General features: G+C 40.2%; 3 protein-coding genes across 3 annotated transcripts; 1 reads left to right on the top strand and 2 right to left on the bottom strand.

Annotated features, from left to right (window-relative positions):
* Window positions 1–56: 56 nt before the first annotated feature.
* Window positions 57–19,234, top strand: Leash (leash). The gene is made up of 3 exons (XM_020957008.2): window positions 57–985; window positions 9,371–10,762; window positions 10,835–19,234. The coding sequence occupies exons 1-3, from the start codon at window positions 871–873 to the stop codon at window positions 10,891–10,893; spliced, it is 1,566 nt and encodes a 521-aa protein (XP_020812667.2). The 5' UTR covers window positions 57–870; the 3' UTR covers window positions 10,894–19,234.
* Ak3 (Adenylate kinase 3) lies at window positions 2,098–4,729 on the bottom strand. The gene is made up of 2 exons (XM_086831679.1): window positions 4,587–4,729; window positions 2,098–4,531 (listed from the first exon to the last, which is right to left on the bottom strand). Exon 2 carries the CDS (start codon window positions 3,085–3,087, stop codon window positions 2,437–2,439), a length of 651 nt encoding a protein of 216 aa, XP_086687805.1. The 5' UTR covers window positions 3,088–4,531; window positions 4,587–4,729; the 3' UTR covers window positions 2,098–2,436.
* LOC110187617 (tetratricopeptide repeat protein 14 homolog) lies at window positions 5,179–9,085 on the bottom strand. The gene is made up of 7 exons (XM_020957007.2): window positions 8,500–9,085; window positions 8,217–8,428; window positions 7,948–8,159; window positions 7,652–7,870; window positions 7,048–7,541; window positions 6,656–6,944; window positions 5,179–6,399 (listed from the first exon to the last, which is right to left on the bottom strand). Exons 1-7 carry the CDS (start codon window positions 8,765–8,767, stop codon window positions 5,364–5,366), a joined length of 2,730 nt encoding a protein of 909 aa, XP_020812666.1. The 5' UTR covers window positions 8,768–9,085; the 3' UTR covers window positions 5,179–5,363.
* Window positions 19,235–20,208: the final 974 nt, after the last annotated feature.

The raw sequence follows: 20,208 nt of genomic DNA, 5'->3' as shown, positions 1-20,208 counted from the left end.
CTCTTTCAGAGTACAGCTAGTACAATTCAATCAAGGAATTAAAAAACTTATTTTTAAAAAAATGAAAGTTTATTAAATTTTAAATATATTTAATAGGTGTATTAATAACTCAATAGGAAAATAGCGAGGGATGTCGAAGGTTACGAGAAATGCATCTTAATAATTGAAAGAAGACAAAGTATAATAAAAATGATATTTGATATATTAACAGCTTTCAAGATTTAATCTAATTTAAGAACGTATATGTTAAAGTTTACAATTTGTGGGAAGTTTATAATTGCAATCGAATAATGTCTGCATTGAAGCATAAAATTTAAAAATAACCGCTTTTCTCCACTCGCCAGGTGGCAACGCCGTGCAACAGCTGACTATGCTATCGGTCCACAGTTCTCTTGGTTATCGAAAGCGAGCAAAAATGGGAGAGCGCGAGCTCCAACTACAACAAAAGCATAACGCGCTTGGATCTCGTAAACTTATAAGAAATTTAATTATTCAACCCGACAGTGCCGCCCGCAGTAATCGAATTAAATTAATCAAGGCGTGAGACAAATCAGTTGGAGGCCACAGGCCATTGCAGTTAATAAATAGACCTATTGAAGAAGAAGTGGCAAAAGCAAAGCAAAAGGCACGGCAAAAAGCTCCCACTCCTCGCCGCGCTGTGTGTGTGTAGTAAATTGCCGTGGTATGGTTATGTGTGTGTGTGTTTCCGTGTGATGGTTCTACTATTCTGCATATAGTCCAAGGTGGAACGCGGGCGGCGAGCGGGAACTGGTGCAGTGCATCGTTTCTATGTTGCGGCATTTTGATGACGGAATTATTTTTGGATAATTGTTTGATGCGAGCGCCATTAGTGTTAAAAGCAGAAGCAGAATGGAGAGCGAGCGGTTGCGAATCACTCTGGACAGCCCCGAGCGTGTCTATTTCGCCGGCGACATAATTCGCGGCGAGATATGGATGAACGTAAACAAGCGCACGAAGATACGCGGTAAGTTTCAGCTTTAAAGCGTATACATCTAGGTACATGATTTCCCCGAAGCCCGGCTTGCATCATCCGTGACTCAGGCCTCTGCTTGGTTAGCATTTTGTCCATTGTTCGCTCGACGGCCAGCTGGACTTTCGTTGCGTTCCCATTCGCATAAACAAAGAGCTGTGTTAGTTCACCAAGAGCACAGCGGCCATTTTATGGGACCACAATGCCGAGATTCTTTCTCGCAAATTCCTTCAGTTGCCTTTTGCACTCGCCTTTCATTCATCGATAAGCATTCAATTGCCGCACTCGAAACAATTGTAATTACAACTGCATTTGCCTTCGTTTCTCTCTTTCTCTTTCTCGAGCGCTGGCATTTGTTTCAGGAAATGCCAAACGCACTTTCTGGTGCGAGCGAGTGAGAGAAAGGGGCTGTTCTACTCCCCCGTTGCCCGATGGAGTGCCGAAAATGGCGTAATATTGGCCCAAGTCAAAAGTCAGGTCTGAGAGAGGTGAGAAAGCGCTCTCAGCACAGTGGGGGCCACGAAAGAGGCGTGCACATCTTGTCACTCAACCGAAACTTAAAAGTAGGTGAAACGGAAATTTTTAGAGGCCTACTAAAGTTGACTTCCTGTCGGTTTTAATGAATTTAAACACATAAATATGAAATCACTACACATCGGCAGCAATTTGATTTTTCTAAACCATAATAATATCCCAAGTTAAATAATAAAATACAAATCATTACCTGTAATGAGTAATTTGATTTTTCTAAACTTATGGTATCAGTCATAATATCTTGAAGTTAAATAATCAAGTACAAGTCTTAACCTGTCCCAATTATTAGACATCTACTGTATTCCAAACGCCTCTCTGTTGTGATTTCGTAGTGTACAGGTGTGCGTGAGAGCTGGCCAGCAGCTGTTCGTGTGTATGTTTAAAAGAGAGTGAGAGAGAGCGCCCCACTATTCCGCATCTTTCGGGTTCTTATGCGCTACGCGACAAAGTAAAGGGTATTTTAGAACACATCATTAGGTGAAGCCTTAAATGTTCGCTCCACTCCACGCATCGAGCCAAGTGTTTGCTGCCTAAAAATAGTCCGTAAACTGCCCCAAAGTCAAAGTCGGCCGTTACGTTATCAGCGCACAATAAACGCGATTTATTATCAGAGCACAGACTACGAGTACAAAAATTGTTTATACAAAATGGGGAGCAGCACAGTTATTCGATGAGGGGGAATGCTTTGTGAAAACAAGGAATACATGACATGACGACAGCTGTCCCATCGTATGGCTTCGCAATTACATTAATTATACGCACCCTCTCCTTCGATTTTCCAACCGCCCCACAAACATACATATAGCATACGTACAAGTTAATATATCTAAATATGTTATGCACTTAATTGAACACAGCAATTGATCATTATTTTGTGCACATAGGGTGAAATTCCAGGCGGTCCCGCCCATTTACTTGTTAACTTTGTCCCTGAGGAAGCGCTCCACACGGGGCCAGATTTCCTTGGTCTTGCGCCCCGAAAAGGTCGTAACCAGACCGTGCTGCTCGTACCAGGCTATTACTGGACTCATCAGTTCATCGTAGAGTTTAAGCCGCTTGGCTACTACCTCCGGTTTGTCGTCCTCTCGTTGGGTCAGCGGCTCGCCCGTAACATCGTCTTTTCCCGGCACCTTGGGGTCGTGGAAGCCTATATTGTATACCCTTCCGGAGGGGGCGTGAATCCAGCGGTCCTTCACTCGGTCGATGATCACATCATGGGGAACGTTGAGCGTGATCACGGCATCGATCTGCTCGCGGGCAGCCAGCGCCTCCGCCTGGGCGGTATTGCGAGGGAATCCATCCAGGATGTATGACTTGTTGCCCACCTCTGTGATACGTCCCAGCATCGTCTTTGTCACAATATCATCTGGAACCAGCTGGCCGGCAGCAATGTACTGTTGAGCTCGTTTGCCCACATCGGTGTTCTTTAGGATATTCTGGCGCAGAATGTCACCCGTAGAGATGTGGAGGAAGCCAAATGTCTTGACAATTAGCTCCGAAATGGTTCCCTTCCCTGAGCCAGGGGCGCCGATTATCACAGTTCGGAAGATTTTCGTATACATGTTTAAGCTGTACTCCTTCTATTGTATTTGATCTGCAAAATAGAAATGAGAGAAAATTGGTGGTCAAAAAATGCTAAAGTTACGAAGAGGTTAATAACTGATATAGTGCCGGTAAAACCAAATATAGGGCCAAATTAATATTATGTTGTTGACCATTTGCGACAATCTTTACGGGCTAAGATAAGATTATCAAGAATATTAAAATGTTTGGTATAGAATTGTAACCTTCAGTTTTCCCTGTGTTTCTCTTGATAAAGCAAATACATTTAATCAGCAGCACTCTCCTTTTGATTAAACTCCACTAAAATAAGAATAACTGTATTGTTGAACTGTTGATAATTTATTTTCCTTTAATCAAGTATCATACGTAAAAAGAGTTTTAGTAACTGTTAATTCAATGTACTTTATGCATTTTATGACCTGATTAGAAAGCTGAAACCATTCAATAGAATATATCTGACCATATACTATCGGTATCTGTAATAAAAGCTATAACAGAAAAGCACTTGTTCAACTTGTTGTCTCACTTATTTGCGATAATTGCGCGAGGTACCGTAAATCAGACAAAAGCCATTCGCCTTATGCGTGTCCATATGCCGCATGGCAACAAGTGTACCGCACTCGCCTGAGAGCGAAAACTACAACAACAAAAACGAAAACAAAAGCAAGCGTGGCTTTTCGGTTTTTATGTTCTTTGTCTTCTTATGACCAGATTGTTGTTGTCGCGCTTATCGTTCAAAGTCCACACGGAAAATTATGGAATATGTACATAGGTTCAATGTCGCGCGTGTGCTTTTCTTCCCGTTTATTCTGCACATTATGCACTTTCATTTCACTTGGCCAATGCACTTTTTAATGCTTGTTTTGTTATGTAAATTAGCAGCTCGTAAAATCACACTCTCACACTTACACGGGGTGTTGCGGTAATTTCGGGTGTTTGCCAGACTTGTTCTTGTCCTCAGTATCGCGGTATCAATTCTCGCCCGCGTACTAATTGTGCGATAACTGGTCGTCGACGTTAATATTCTAATTCCGTGCCAGCGCCACTTCCCCGCAGCTGATACTTTTTCTTGTTTGTGGCTCCACTGCTGCCGGTTGGCGAATTTCGAATGAAACAAGCATCGTATCAGCGTGTGTGTTTGCCCTGCCTCTGGTTGTTTAGCTTCCAGGCGGCTTCTCCCTCTCACTCTCTCCCACGAGTTCCAATCTGACAGCCGGTTGCTCGTGTAGTTCGGCTTGGCTCTCTCGCTCTTCAGCCCCCAACTGCATTGTCGTGTTTCGGGGTTTGGGGGATAGACCTGCTATCTCTATCCCACACTCTCACTTGCAGGTCTCTCCGCTCTTCGGTGCGCTCTCTTCTCTCTTACCGGGAGCATTTCATATGAATGAATGCAGTTTGGACTTAGATTTTAAATATTTTTCCAATGTCAAAAAAGCAGAAAATCTAAAAAGTATAATTAATGTAGTTTAAATAGATGTAGTAGGTCTTGCATACTTACCTATTTATCAATAATTAACGACAAAAAATTGCAGTGCGTTCATCAGAAATTTAATTGTTCAGAAATCGCTAAAAATTTAAAACATAACTCTAAAAAGTATTGCAGTATTGATCGGGCTTTGACTAAAATTATTTTGTAGACAAGAAAATAAACTCGGGAAGTCGAAGTTTATATAAGCCCTTGTCGTTTGCAATTGAATAACAAATAAGTAAAATACTAATAATTAATAACTATGTAATATTATCGTTTGCAATTGAATTAATAACAACTAAGTAAAATACTAATAATTAATAACTATGCAATATTATCTTTCTTTGAATCTATATTTATTGACAGTTGTTGTTTAAAAATGTTTAAAAAATGCATAAGTAAGCCGAAAAAAGAATTTAATTTAAATCGAAAGTTTTACTAAGCAATTTATAAGTTTGTTTTGAGTGGTTTTTCCTGAATCTATAAAACTAAACTTTTTCGTTAATAATTAGTGATTTGTTTTCAACTTACCCATTATGTAAACTGAAAATATATTCACAAGAACCGAAACAGCACATAACGAAATAGTTAACTCCTGAAAACAACTATAAAATACACACTATTTGACTGGACTTTAAAGTGGGCAGGTCATGCCAAAGTCTCGCTTCGAAAGCTTCTTTATTGAGGAGTTATTAGCATTACATTACTTATGCGGTGCGTCTTACAAATTTGAGTTTGAAAATCAAATTTTAGTTATTAAACTAAAAGGAATCTTAGCACTTGTAGTTCATGTGGGAGCTGAAGAGCCTACTCCTTGACCTCTTTGAAGGCTTCTATAATACCCTGCTTGCGCTCCTTTTGATGATCCCTGATCATCTCGTCCACCTGCTCAATTGTGGGTTCACCATCTGCTTCCGATTTCCTAACGTTCCTTTCACTGCCTTCGAACTTATCCGGTCTGATTTCCTCCTCCATGCCATTTGAATCTTTGGTCCTGGAAGCACTGCGTTTATCATGATTATACCAAGAGTACTTGCCGCGAATCCAGCCGCGTCCGCGTCCCCTACCACGCGGCGTATGACGTGGTGGAAAGCGACGGGGACTGTAACTGCGGGATCGAGAACGGCTCCTAGAACGAGTGCGACGATAGCGAGAGGCTGGTGATGGTGTGCGACGGGGCACAAATGGAGACGGTGTGCGACGGTGTGGAGGTGTTCGCCTACGCTGGAAGGATCGCGAACGGGAGCGTCGATTGCGGCGGTTAATAAAGCGACCAGAACCTCTTACAAAACGATTGCCGTAGCGAGGCGAGCGGGAGCGACTGAGCGAACGCGAAAAGCTGCGGCGCCTGCGCGATCGCGATCTGGTTCTTGAACGTGATCTGGAGATAGACCGCGAGTCACGGCGGTTGCTTCTGCGCCGCACACTCCTTCCGGGGCGACGAGGACTTCGACGCGGACTTCGTGAGCGGCTCCGACTCTGTGAGCTGCTGTTTCTTCCCCTTAATGGTTCCGCTGGCGTCGCCAGGCGCAGTAGTCCAAATTTATCCATTTGCAGCGGTCGCTTTTTGATCTGAAAGGAGAGTTTAGGAGCCGGCTCTGGGGGCTTCTTTTGATCCTGATATTTCAAACTCGGCGGTGCTCTACCGCCTGAGGAGGCGGCAGCCGCGTGTCGTGAAGTGCTAGGTCCTATGGAGTCGTAGTGAGAACGCTTTTCCTGAGTTGATAACTTTTTCATTGGTGGTGGAGCAGGTGGCGGTGAGTCATCGCCGCTATTCCGTTGATTTAAATATTCCTTGATCTTGGCTTTGAGTTCGGCCTCGCTGCTGGCGCTGTTCATTAGCCTAAAAGCAAAACAAATCAGGGATAGTAAATCCATATCGCATGGGGTTCATCCATATTTACGCCTCAAATGAAATGGGGACTTCTATGCTTTTGGTATTATAGTATTTCCATTTCATGGGAGGTCTAAATACAGCTAAGGAGTAATTCTTAATTCCCGGTACATACTTGTCTTGTCTTTCAATGTGTGGGTTAGAAAAGAGATTGCAAAATATTTAAATTCTTGTGCTATATGCATCTTTTGCTGCAAAAACTCACCTGAAGGCCTCTTGAAAGTCAAGTTTCTTTAAAATCTCCATGGGATCGTCCGCAGACTTTGTCCTGGACCTTCTCTCCTTCTTATCCTTTTTCTTCTTGCCCTTTTTTTTTGCCTTCTTATGCTTGCTGGCCTCGCGCAACAGCTTTCTCACACTGGTCATGGTTTCATCCTCATCCAGTCGGAACTCATTGGCCTTCTGGGCGGGTATCACTGCCAACTTCTCCCCTGGAGGCTGATTTGTGCTTTGGGCATAAAAAGGCTGACTTATGTTGGCCTTGACCTTACCAGCTAAAATAAGGAATAGGTTAGCAAAACAAAACACGACTGTGGATTGTGGATCAGTGCAGACAATTTGATCCAATTCTACAGCATTGATCCGACATATACTCACCCTGATCCTCGCTATCACTTTCACTGGCACTCGAGGAGCTGGACTCATCGGAGGAATGGCCGCCTGTCAGGTTGATCACCTCGGCGTTTAGTCTATGCTTACCGTCATCACTTTCACTGGGGACCAAAGCATTTGGCGGCCGCTGCAGGGCGTCCAAGGATTGACGTGCCTCTTCGTGTTGGGGCAAAAGGTTCAGGCAATCGCTATAGGCTTTAATCGCCTCAGGGATGCGGTTCTCTTCCTCGTAGCTGCGACCCAGAGCCACCAGTGTCTCTCCCATGTACTTGCGCGCATTCACGTGATACTTGTTTAAATTCAGCGCCTTCTCGAAGTCCTGCAGTCCCTTGAGGAAGCTGCCGCGGTTCGCGTAGAGAGCACCGCGGGCCACTAGACCCTCAACATTGCGCGGATCAATGTTCAGAGCCTTGTTTAGGCACTGAAAGGCCTCGACTTGCTGGCCATTTTTAAAGTGCTCAATGCCATCAGCCACGGAGCTGATCAACGGTCAATCAACGGAGGATTTTGATGTAAAGGGTGTGCAAATGATGGAATGGTATACACAGTTTCTACTGGCCACAATTTCAAGTGTGAAGATTTGACTTACCGGAAAGCCCATTGGGAGGCCTGCTTCTGACGAAGTTCCGCTGCGCTCTCTGCATCCGGGAAGCCAGATTTTAAATGGCTCATCAGAGATAAATTCTCATTTGGCTGAAGGCCATTCAGCTGGAAAAGCAAATCGTAGTTTGGATTGTGGAACTGCATCGCTTCGGTCAGTTTATCCTCGTAATGCACCGTCGATGGATGCTCCTTGTTGTGGATATTTCTGTATAAGAAAAATATTTTTGGATTAGGAGGGAGAGAATATAAATTTATATCTACAGATTTCGGCGCTATCATTACCGGTAGTATTTCGGCAGGTCGGCAATGTCGCAAAGACCCAACTTCAAATCAACCGACTTGTTGTACATGCCAATCATGTTCAGTGTGAGTCGCTCCGTATCCGCGGATATGCCACAGATCTCACATCGCAGTATATCATTCACAGCAAAGTTTCGCTGGTTACCTTGCTTGTCTAGGGGCAAGGGACCCCAATAGTCCTGCATTATGATGGCCTACAAAATTGCAAGAGTTCGTTATAGTATTTACAATTATTAACGATAGAGATTTACTTTGATGGGTATATCAGCTAGGTAAGCGTGCATAGGCTCAGCAGTGCACAATGGCTTCACCATCAATCTGTTGCCGGGGGCCAGCTTCGTCACCATGGTATAGATGATGCCGCCCTGCTTCAAGGCACGCAAGCGATGCGCCCACGCCTTTCTTTTGTCCTTTGCCGAGTGGAAAAACTCAAATGGTGGCTGCTGCACCAGACTGAGGTTGGCTAAAGGGGAATTGTGCATAAAATTTTATTATTTGGTAATTTTTTCGTGACGCCTTGATATGCCGGCCCACCTTGCGTTAGAAACGAATCCTCCATAACGTTCGCCACCAGCAGACGATCGTACAGATCGGTGGCCTTGCGCGCCAGAAACTGATGCATCTTGAGGCGTTTGGCCCGCTCCTGGAAGGTGAAGTACTTCTGACGCTCCTGGTAGACGCTGAAGTTCACCTGGGTCAGTCCCATCGTTCGCAGGTCGTCCACGCCCCGCTCGTCATCCCAGATTTTTTGCAGAGGCTGTCCATGGTAGCCAAGCGCATGGCTAATGTAGTCGAAATTCATCTCGGCAACTCCACGTGCTCCTCCTCTCTACACCATTGAAAATTCCCTGTCAATGGGCGTCCTCCTTAAAGTACAAAGTGGCGACAAGGGCAAAAATTTCTGCGAGGCAATTGCGACGCCGGTCTTTGCCAAATCGATATGCCGAAACGCGGTCGTTGAACACGATAAATGTGTTATACCTACAGAACTTTTTATTACTTTGTGCCGGTGGGCGTATTAATATATTTTCTTTAAATTCCGAAAAATTATTTTAGTTTTTGGCAACTAAAAAAAACTTCAGGGGTGGAGTGTGACCAAATATATATTGCTAAAATTCGTCAGAGGACTTTAACGATGTTTACATTTACGCCATCTGGTCGCACTTAGCTTACCAGACGTAAGCAAACTACGTAAGTGAGCGTAACAAAAGGGATGCCACATGCGTAAATTACGGCAGTATGGCAGCCCTGCCATATTTGAATTTGAATTTCGCTGAAATTGCATACTATTTATTCTCGATCCAAATAGGCGTCCATGGAAGGGTAGATGAATATATTTTAAAAATTTACGTGAAGAATATTGATAAATTACTCATTTTTCTTCTTTATTTTTACTGTTTTACAGCTATCAAAGTGCAGGTGACCGGCAAGGGGAAATGCAAGTGGATGGAGATCTTGCGAAAGAATTCCAACAACAACGAGTACTCCCGCAGCCTCTTCTACACCAGCAAGGAAGTGTACGAGCATAGCGAGACAGCGCTACCGGACTTTGAGCCACGTGGCCTGGAACTGTCGCCCGGCGAGCATACCTTCATCTTCGAGGTAGCCCTGGGCCGTCAGCTCCCCTCGAGTTTCAAGGGTAGCTACGGTGGGATAAAGTACAAGATGCGCGTGCTTATCCAGCGACCATGGACATTTGACGAGCGGCACACCATACCCTTCACCGTGGTGAAGCATATGCCGTTGCAGCCGTCACACCGCAGCATTCCCAGTCCGCTGGAGAAGCAGGTAACTAAGACGATCAGCCTGTTCGGCACGCGACCGATTACTTTGCTGGCTCTTTTGCCTGAGGATTTCGCTGTGCGAGGAGAGCCGTTAAGGATATGCGCCACTGTGATTAACAACAGTACCACCGCCGTGGAAAAGCTGCGGTTTAGTGTCCTCCAGTACGTCACCTATTACAGCCATGTCCCCCTGCGGATCCAAAAGGTGGAGAGCATAGCAGTTGCGACTAAGGAAACTGGCTCGGTGCAGAAGAAGAGCGAGCGTAGCTTCGCCCACGAGCTGCTTATGCCGGAGGGAGCTCAGCCCACGGACGAGCAGATGAGTGGAGTCATTACCATTGTTTACGAGTTGCGTGTGGAGGCAGTACTGCGAGGTTTCTTCAAGAACTTGGTACTGAATCTTCCATTTAAGGTGTACTCGCAGGACTCCTCCAATCGACAGGGATCTCTGCGCCCGCCGCCGCCACCGCGACCAAACGATGGGCCACCTGGTCCGGATGTCAGCTCCGGCAATCCATTCGAGCCTCCTTTGCCTGTGTATCCATCGCTGGACTCTTCCATTGGCTCGCCATCGCATTCTTCGCAATTCAGTGAGTGCAGTTCCATTAACTCCATAACGTCGGATTCCTCGGCGGCCACTCTAAGCCCCGCTGTGGGCGGTGGTGTTGGTGCCGGGGGCGTCGAACTGTCCTACACTTCGGGCTCGCAATCCTCACAGTTCGGCAGCCCCTCGGCCAGGGCCAGTTTGCATAGCTCCAATGTGCCCTACATGCCCTACTCGTCCAGCCCACTGATGGTGCAGTCGTATCCGCCGCCCCACCTGCCCGCATATCCGCTGCCGGAGTCGCCGCAGTACTCACTTCTCGCGATGACACCACCACCGAATGGACCCCCAGTCGCACCATCCGCGGGTGCTGGAGGCGGAATGGCGCCGGGTTATAGCCAGCTGCCATCCACCTCGGCATCGTCTTCATTTTTGCAAGCTCGTCAGCCGCCCGGAGCCCATGAGTTGCGTAAGTTACGAGGAATTTTTGAGATAATTCCTGGAACTCTATTTCATATTTATTTGCTTATCTTCCTTTTAGCGCCATCCTATGAAGAGCTCTTTGGCCTGGCAAATGCCCCGGCAGGAACTCCAAAGTAGAAATAATTGAATGTCCTGAGCCGCAGTCACCCAGTTACGTCCAAGCTTTACCTAGACATAGAGCTTCAGGTTTACTTTATAGTGTTATAGAGTATCAACAAATATCGAATATTTATATCTAAGGCCAATGCCGAAAACGCTTCGATGCACAAACCATATGCAATGTGTGCACAAATCAATTTGTTTATTACCGACCTAGGCAGTATGTATTATTTTTTTTGATCCGGCTATAGTCCCAAATCGAATTGATTTAAGAATAGGCTTGAAATTCTTTTTATTTCTTAAATCGAATGCAAATACGATTCTAAAACAAAGGTAAAATGTTGATTTTTAGACATGGCAAATGTTTAATACACTTTCATATCATATCTGTATGAATAATTTGATCAGAATCTCCATTTAGCGAGGCATATGTGTCTAAATATTGCCAATTAATAATGCAAAATAATGCATTTCACCTATATATACTCAAAAATAATGTCTGTACGGAATGCAATTTAATGCAACTGAAATAACTTTACTGAAAACTTTATAAATTTGACAATAATTTAATTATTCTTCAATTTGAGCTTGAATAAATTGACCTTATAGCCGGAATCTCTAAAGGTCTGTTAGTTAGTTAGCTTGTTGGAGTCAAGTAGATAGAATCCCAGGCATAAACTATTGTCAAAACAGAGACAATATAATAATAAGATAAGTATCGTCCACACATTTACATATGTATGATTTTGCCAGTGTTGTTGAACAAACTATATCCCAAAAAGTCGAGTGCTTGAAAATCGGATAGTGTTACGCATCTTATTATTATATTCTCTGTATTAAAACCAACTAAGAAAGAAACATCTTATGAACTCACTATAACTATGTATACCTTAAATATCCACACCAATTCTAAATTAGTTTAAAGTTAATGTTCATGACAACACTTTTCTTATTAACTTATTTAATGCAAGGAAAGCCCTTTAAGGCAAACTTGCATAGTCCGTCTTCGGTTCAACTTTATTTATGGAATATATTTTAAATGCCGCCCCGTCACCAGACAGCCAAAAATATTCTGCATTTCTAAGAATCAAATCTTGCGAATTACTCAAAGACTCTCGAGTATTTATCGTCTAGGTCTCACTCACACCAAAACTCGAAACATACATACTTCAAACCCGCCTATTTATAAAACATTTATTTATTTTTTTGTGAATTTATACGTCCATGTCCAAAGGCTCTGATGAAGCTGATTTACTGACCTAGTCTATCTCAATGAAATTCTTTACCAAAACAGGTCAAAAATTACTATTTATTTCTCTCGCTTGATTTTACTTTTAGTATTTAAGTACTTAAGCACGAATCGAATGTCGAATGTGGTCCATCCTAGCAGGATGAATCATTGAATCTATAAGCTTTAGTGCCTCTGTATGATGAATGAACAACTCGAATGGTTATCGTTATTGAGATCAAATGTATCGATAAACAATTTTTATACACATATTACTGACATAAGTCATCGTTCGGAAGCAATGCATACTTTTAGTTTTAAGTGCACAAAATGCAAATTATGTACGATCAAAGGATTTCGTTTAAGGTGCTTTACAAATCACTATTTTTGGATACCAATTTTTTGTGTTTTCTTTGAATTTAGTGCTTGTAACTAAATGTCAAAATATAATTTATATAAAATGAAAAATCGAATAAAATGTTAATGAAAAAAATATTTATTTAATATTTGATGATGATGAAATAAGGATAAGGAGGATCTTAAAAAGTTTAAAATAACAATATTCACAGCAAGCACACTCTGAAAAGGGTAAGTTTAGTAGTTCCTAAAACATATAATTTATAAAACCAACATCTTGAAGCTAAGTTTGATTAAAAAACTATAAACTAGTATTAAATCCTACCAATTAGGGAAGAATTTTAATTGTTTTGTCAATTGATTTTGAAAATTATGTCTCAAAAGATGCAGATTTCAAGAAGATTAATTAATTTCGAGTCTGTATATAAGTACTCCTGTACCTCCTCCATAATATATTGTTCTTGGCCATCCAAAAATCATTAAAGCAGGTCATGCTGGAACCCCCCATAGCCAGGCAAAAAATCCCCAATTCCTAAGAAACACTCACAAAAAAAAGTGTACACAAGCGCACTTCTTGTACGTGTTAAATTACAATTTCAAGTGCTTGAAGGAAAGTGCGTTGTTTGTCGCCCACGCAGCACCTACCTGTGTGTCTGCTGGACGGGGCTTCCCGCTGGCCAGGCACCGGACCAGGTGGGCACGGTGAACGTGTGCGGCTTTTCTAACAAGTAACGGAAGTGTTAAGTCAGCTGTAATTGTTTTCTTTCATATTTTTTTCCAGTTGCCGCCGCTGAGGGCGACAATTTAGTTTGGTGTGCTGGCCCTGTGGCCTGGGGGGAATCAGAGTCACCATAAATTATACTCCGCATAGCGATGGGGCTGCCGCCGGCCGCATGAAAGGCATACATAAACGAAATTGTTAAATAATAGCGACATTTAGCGGAAGTGTAGTGCCAGCCGCATTCTGCAAACTTCAGCACGCGCGACAAACGATCGCAGTTCCCCTGCTCTAAGCCTCCCTCCAATTCCCGAGTCTAGGTCCAAGTCCCTTGGCCCTATTATTTCCGCGACTCATTCTCTCCCCAAAATCCATTTCGTCAAATTATAGAGGTGCTAGAAGCCAACTCAGCTCACCCCAGTTTCAGTGTACTTAAATGTCTTAATCGCTGTTGGGTTTAACTTCTATTTGACTTTCCAGTGGGGGATGGCAGGTTAATGATTTGTTGACCACGCTGAGTACGATGGGGGATGGCGGTGCAATTTGGGTCTTTGCTTTTCGGCATTGAACGTGCCACTAACTGATATTAAGTATGCGCCATGTGTGCCAGTGTCGTAGCCATGAAACGGATACATGGATTGATAAACACGTATGTAGATGGAAGTAATTTAAGCTCGTGTTCATATATATATATTTGTATATATGTTCAAGGAGAGAGAGTCACATGCTATGGGAGTGGTTAGAGAAAGGACTCTGTTGGGATAGTGCAAAGGTTTCACAGCTAACGAGGATTTAGTAAGGACTCTAGAAAAATTAAGATAAAAATAAGTTTTGATATATAAGTAAATATATCATTTTATTATAAGATCCTAATCTCTTACTATAATTACTATAATTTTTATTTTGCCTTAATTATATGTTCTCTTTTTATCCACTTAATCAAAAATCGTACCCAAGAAATGATAATCGGTGCAGTTCTATAGTGATATCTACAGGAAAGTTTTGAGATGGTATAACGAGCAATATCATATCGAAACTATCGTATAAATTTATACATTGAAATCCCAAATATACAAAAATAACTCAATTAGTGGTAAAACTTCGATATTACCGAATAAATATACGATAAAGGTTACCTCTTTTCCCGATTAACGATTATAGAGAGGTAAAGTGGAATATGATATACATATGTATCAACAAACATATCGAGGTTAATATAATAAAAATTAATTTATGGAAAAGAAAAATATCGAAAATTGTACAATTTAATGTTAAAATATTAATATAAGTTAATTAATATTCGAAAATGTATTGTTTTATCGTTAACTTTCAAACTTCACTAAAACTTTTTTAAACCACTTATAGTATAAACATATATCACAACTTTACAAAGTCTCTTAAATATCGGATTTAACGTCAAATTATCTTTCTGTATCGATATATAGCAATTTTTTTCGGACATCCCTAGATTGACCCGAAATAACCGAAATAGATTGACTTACCAAAAACTTGAGACACACATATGGCAAAAGGCACACACTGATCGAGTTTATATTAAAACCCAAGCACATGTGCCGGGAAATCTCAACTCTACCCCAAAACCCACACCTCAACCTATTCAGGAGCCCCAAAAAGAACCCAAAGACAGCTGCTTCCAACGAATGACTGGGAATTAGTTTATTCCTCTGCCCGAGCAGAGACAGAAGCAAAAAATAATGAAAACACGAGAAATCGAAGAAAGCCCCCCTCAAAAAAAAGCGGATGTTAAAAAGGGTGGGCATATGGCCTAATGCCAAATAACCAAATCAAAACTAATCAAGCAGAAGTTACTGCAACTGCCGCACACAGCTAGCAGGTGGCATCCGACTTGGATGTGGATGGCGGGATGTCCTGGCCACAGTGAAAATGGTTTTAAATTGCTGCCTGATTGTCTTTCAAGTTGGCCCACACTTGTGGCACAAGCAGCAACCTTCTCGACTGTGACTGAAATTTAATCAAGCGTTGAAATTTTTGCACGTACGTATTCCTATTCCTATTCCTGTTTCTATTTCTATTTCTATCATATTCAATGGCCGCTCCAATTTCTGGCTTTTGCCGCTGTCCGCAGGAAACTCTTGGTCACATGTGCGACTCTGTCCGTTGTGGTCACAGTGGGTTCCCGGCTCCTTCCACCTCCGCCTCCACGTCCTTCCCTCGGATGGATTCTCTCCACTTGTGTGAATGGTCCCGAAACGAGCTCTGCGTTCGTTCGTTCTGGGGCAACAGTTGCCAAAGACTGTGACCTTCTTCTGCTCCAGGACTCCATCCCATCCGCCACCCAACTCGCTTGTATTTTTGCTTTATTTTTTGTGTTTTTTTTTTTTTTTTTTTGGTGGTAGTTGGCTTGGCCGCTTCATTAAGCTTTTTTGTTGCCTGGCAGCAAGCTGTGACGGATTCGAGGAGGAACTGGAGTTTGTTTTTGTAGGGATTCCCTTGGAGGGCGAGACGGTGGTTGGTCATGCGATAATTAACGCGAAAGTTTGATTCACAGAAACTTAACCTAATTTTAGCATTTACACAAAGTTTTCAAAAATTGTATATATATATATATGTTCTATGAAGAAGAGTATTGAGCTTCTTTTTGAACTTTATATTGTCTCTTTTAGACATGATTAGATAACATTATATTATATAAACATTATATTTTAATATATTAGTAAAATATGTAAAGTGTTTAGAGCAGATGCTGATAAATTAGGGCTTAAAAAATAGTATGTTAATGTTAATGTTGTTAATATCTGAAGTAAAAAAATACTAATTGATTAGTTTTAGTTTTAAACATTACTTTTTTTTTACAAAAGAAGAATATTGATATGATACATCAATTTTTTTAGTTCTTTAAGAAGTAAACAAGTATCGATATCGGAGTTATATTAGACGAAAGTACCAATAGTAAATCATTTGCTTTAATTTTCGATATAAAAATGTACAATAAATCGATATTTTTTATGATTAATCGGATCTATTTTCTACCATAAATAATCCTTAAAAAATAGAAACATTTTAAATATACTTGATTTCAATAATTTCGATAATATCGGTATTTAAATGTTAAATGCTAATTTTTGTTTGGCAAGTTAAAGACAATTTATTTTTGATAACTCAAATCTTGGTATATTAAAGTTAATGATATTATCGATATAAAAAATTAATGATGTTTATATTGATATATAAAATTTACGATATATGAAAGTTTCTGATATTTTAAAATTTATGATATTTCGATATATTAAAATTCCTGGTATTTCGATACATTACAATCTATTTCATTTTCGATATAATATCGATCGTAATAATTTTGTAAATATTACATATTGGACTTTACGCCTCAATATATATATCCCCAATATGCACCACCCCTTTTTGAATTTAGAACAAAAAACCTCTATTATAATATTTGGAAATTACTTAAACTCTGTCTATATGTTTATGGTTTTCATAAATATTTATTAGAATGGCTTTCGATTGCCAGAATTCCATTTGTCAACCATCGAAGTAGCAACATCTTGACTTTGTTTTAATATCAATTTGCCACAGTTGTTGGCCTCCACGTGATGTTCATTTTTCTGTGCAATTTGATTGCAGGTCGCCACCACCTCCCAGTCCATCTAACAACCACGCCACGAATCTAACCACCCACAAATACCCCTTGTGGCACGCACACACACACACACACACACAACACACACACACAAAAACAATATGTTGCAATTTCTGTTAATTTCGTTATTGAGACACGTTCGCACGAACTGCGGGCGGGCACAGCTTGCGAAAGAATTCCCTCTGCGGTGTGGGAGATGAACTGCAGCTGTCCTGGATACTGGACACTGGACACTGGACACTGGACTCTGGACGGAGTGATAGAGAGGAATGTGCAGTGGAGTCAAGTTTAGTTGGACCATAGTTTGGTTCGGCTGATTGATGCCAGCAGGATTAGGGGGAAGCTGCTCGATTGGCAAAAGAAGCCACAGCAAAAGCTTGCGGTGTGTGCATATAATTTGATATGCCGGCACAGGAAAGAAATCCTTTTTGGAGTCCTCCATTGGACAGCCAGCCTGCAGCCTCTGCCAATTTTCAGTGGCCAGAGGCCACAACAAAGCGACCAACTCCATAGCAATTTATGAGCGTTTAAGCAGCCGTCGTGTTATTCAAGCAAATCAACTGGCTCTCTTTGGCAATTAATATTGCATTTCATAAACTATGTCCATTTGAGTGTAAAATAGTTGAGAAGCATTGGATAAACCTGTGGCTGGAATATTTTTAGTCATTTAATAAAGAGAAGTTTAGGAATTTAAACTGGCAGAGTGTTTAGGTTAAATTTGAGAATGTTTGAAACAGGAAACCTACGTAAGTTCTTTTTTTTTTAATTTAGCCTCTATCTTGGCTTTTTCAGATTATATTATTTATATAATTATATAAAATAAATAATCGGGATTATCGTCTTTTCTAGACATTAAAATTATAATCTAAATGTATACATATGTAACTCTATAAATTGCGATCGATTGTTTTAATCAAATCAAATATTAAGTTAATAAAACAGTACCTTAAAGCTTATATAAAAACAAAAACATATAAGGATATTTAAAAAATATTACAGAAATCCAATATTTATTAAATATGTCCGATAGTATGAATATAAAATAATATATATATGTTAATAATATATATAATATATATATATGTTAATGCGATGGTGATAAGACTAAATTATAGAATGTTTGAAATTGAAAATAAAGTTAGTTGGCATTTAACTGTTTTATTATTATTCTGATAATAGTATTTTCTAGATATTAGAATTAAGTTCTTTTTAATAGCCCAATATCTTGACGTTTTTAGTTTAAACTTTAAATTGTTGAATTATATTATTAAGTGAATTGAAAGTAACTATAAACTTCTATAACAAGTTTCTTTGTTATATCCTTAAGGATATTTTTAACATGTTACAGAAATTCGATATTTGTATTTATTATATCTATTAAATATACCAGAGAGATTAAATATAGAATACAATATAATGTAGGCATTAGAAAAGTTTAAAATATAATAATATTTACAACATTTTGATTTATAAATGTGTGCTTTATTTGCAGTACTTTTAGGTTGCTTAAAAAGTTTTTTATTTTACTGTCATACTTAATATTTCATAAATTCTAATCACTTAACACAATCAAGGATTTTCAAAGTATTTTTAGCAAATATATATAATCCACACAAACTACAGTTGATTTCCCCCACTGACTCTTAATTGACAATTAAAACACTTTTGGCTGTGTGACTAGCATAGCATAACATTTTCTTTGATGATGCAACATTTCAAATAAACAAAAACTGCACTGTTTTTTTTTTTTTTTTTTTGCAAAATTCAACCGAGCATGTGTGCATGTGCGCTCAGTCAATAAATATACAATTAATGTGCAAAAATCAACATAATCAAATTACGACGGTTTGATTGGTTAAATTGAATTTATAATGATGGCCGAACCGTTTGCGCTGTTGGATAATCAGTTTAGCATTGTAATGCCAGAAAGTATCTGTGGCTCAATTCAAATTGTTCGCTAAACCAGAAACCAGAAACACGGGCAAAAAACATGCCGAACGAAATGAAATGTATGCAAATAAGTAAAACATTTATATGCATTAACACTTTAATCTGTGACAGGGCTGATTTTACACGCTCAATTGAATTAAAGATATTTGCTGAAAACAATTTCGAGCAAAAAAGCAATTGCAATATTTATGTAATGATCGCCCGGACCCAGCAATAATTTCGTATTTATCGCAGTTAACTTGTGGAAAATGTTAACATTTAATCAAATCAAAACAAGCTAACAAACCCAAACCCATATTGCAGCGGGTCGGGAAAAAAGTGCAATAAATATTTGATTGCTTTTTCATGGCAGCGGAAAAAAATAAATAAATATACGCAAAATGCAAATAAAAGTAAATAAAAACATATGCATATAATTAGTAGCAAGCTAAAAATTTGATTTAACCAGAAAAACTTAACGAGGAAATGGAAACGAAATGGAATTAAAATCAATTTTTCAATTTCAACGAAAAATTTAACTGGAAATAATATATTGAGTCATTTTTTTTTTTTATAAGTCTGAAGAGTCTTTTTAAAAATATTCGAAATATTTATAGCGCCACCTTAAACCTTATTTCTGTGTAAAAAAAGGGAATATATCGATAAATATTTCTGTATAATTTTATTTAATTCGTTGAAAAGAATTTGTAGAAAATAAATCGGTTATCTAGGAATTCCTTACCGGCCGCAGAACAACAAACGAAGGTGAATTTGAAGCACTCTGGCAGAGACAAGTAAATCAAATTAAACTGGAATGTTCCGGTATGCAAGTCTATGACAAAATACTTTCCACCCGGCGAGGACGACAAGGACACCCACAGAATGTCCAAGGGACTGTGCCAGCACAAATTCCTGTGGTTACAACCGCCTGCCGGCGAGTCCTGTCGTCACCTTGTTCCCTGGGCAAATATCCAAATTAATAAAATACAAATATTCACAGTGCCGGGCGTAAGTTAACCAACGGGAGGACCCGTTGATTAGTCTGCCATGACAATGCCAAGGATTTTTCACATTCCATGTGCAAATTGATTCAATTATTGGCATTTAATTAAATGCAAATAGCATTGGACCCGCTACCTGTTCCCACGCGCGATCTCCCCTCCGGGCTTAAGGGGGATCCCCTTCTAGTGGCAGCCAGTTTTAAGAACTTCATTAAAATGCCAGCCGCCGACATGGACACAGAGCTGGGGCAACCAAAACCAAATATTTCGTTCATTTCATTTTGTCAAATTTAAATGCCCCTTGACAAAAGCGCTCTGAGCTCACCCACACTCATCGAGACATTTTCAGAGGAGCTGGTATATACACTGAAAATAAATTAATATAAATTACTTAATAGTAAATTCATAAAAAATCAGGAGCTTCTTCTACAGTTTATGCTTATTACTACTTATTATTAGA

The sequence above is a fragment of the Drosophila serrata genome, unplaced genomic scaffold (assembly GCF_035046125.1).
Source record: "Drosophila serrata isolate PLE 108 unplaced genomic scaffold, ASM3504612v1 contig_241, whole genome shotgun sequence".
NCBI classification, from domain to species: Eukaryota; Metazoa; Arthropoda; class Insecta; order Diptera; family Drosophilidae; genus Drosophila; species Drosophila serrata.
This window is presented reverse-complemented; position numbering and strand designations above follow the sequence as displayed.

Excerpts from the sequence above, each read along its gene's own strand:
- LOC110187617 (XM_020957007.2), bottom strand. The coding sequence starts at position 8,767 with ATGAATTTCGACTACATTAGCCATGCGCTTGGCTACCATGGACAGCCT. Across the intron at positions 7,871-7,947 it reads GACCTGCCGAAATACTACCG|AAATATCCACAACAAGGAGC; the intron begins GTAATGATAGCG and ends TTTCTTATACAG. Across the intron at positions 7,542-7,651 it reads GCCTCCCAATGGGCTTTCCG|CTCCGTGGCTGATGGCATTG; the intron begins GTAAGTCAAATC and ends ACCGTTGATCAG.
- Leash (XM_020957008.2), top strand. The coding sequence starts at position 871 with ATGGAGAGCGAGCGGTTGCGAATCACTCTGGACAGCCCCGAGCGTGTC. Across the intron at positions 986-9,370 it reads CAAGCGCACGAAGATACGCG|CTATCAAAGTGCAGGTGACC; the intron begins GTAAGTTTCAGC and ends ACTGTTTTACAG. Across the intron at positions 10,763-10,834 it reads GCCCGGAGCCCATGAGTTGC|CGCCATCCTATGAAGAGCTC; the intron begins GTAAGTTACGAG and ends TCTTCCTTTTAG.
- Ak3 (XM_086831679.1), bottom strand. The coding sequence starts at position 3,087 with ATGTATACGAAAATCTTCCGAACTGTGATAATCGGCGCCCCTGGCTCA.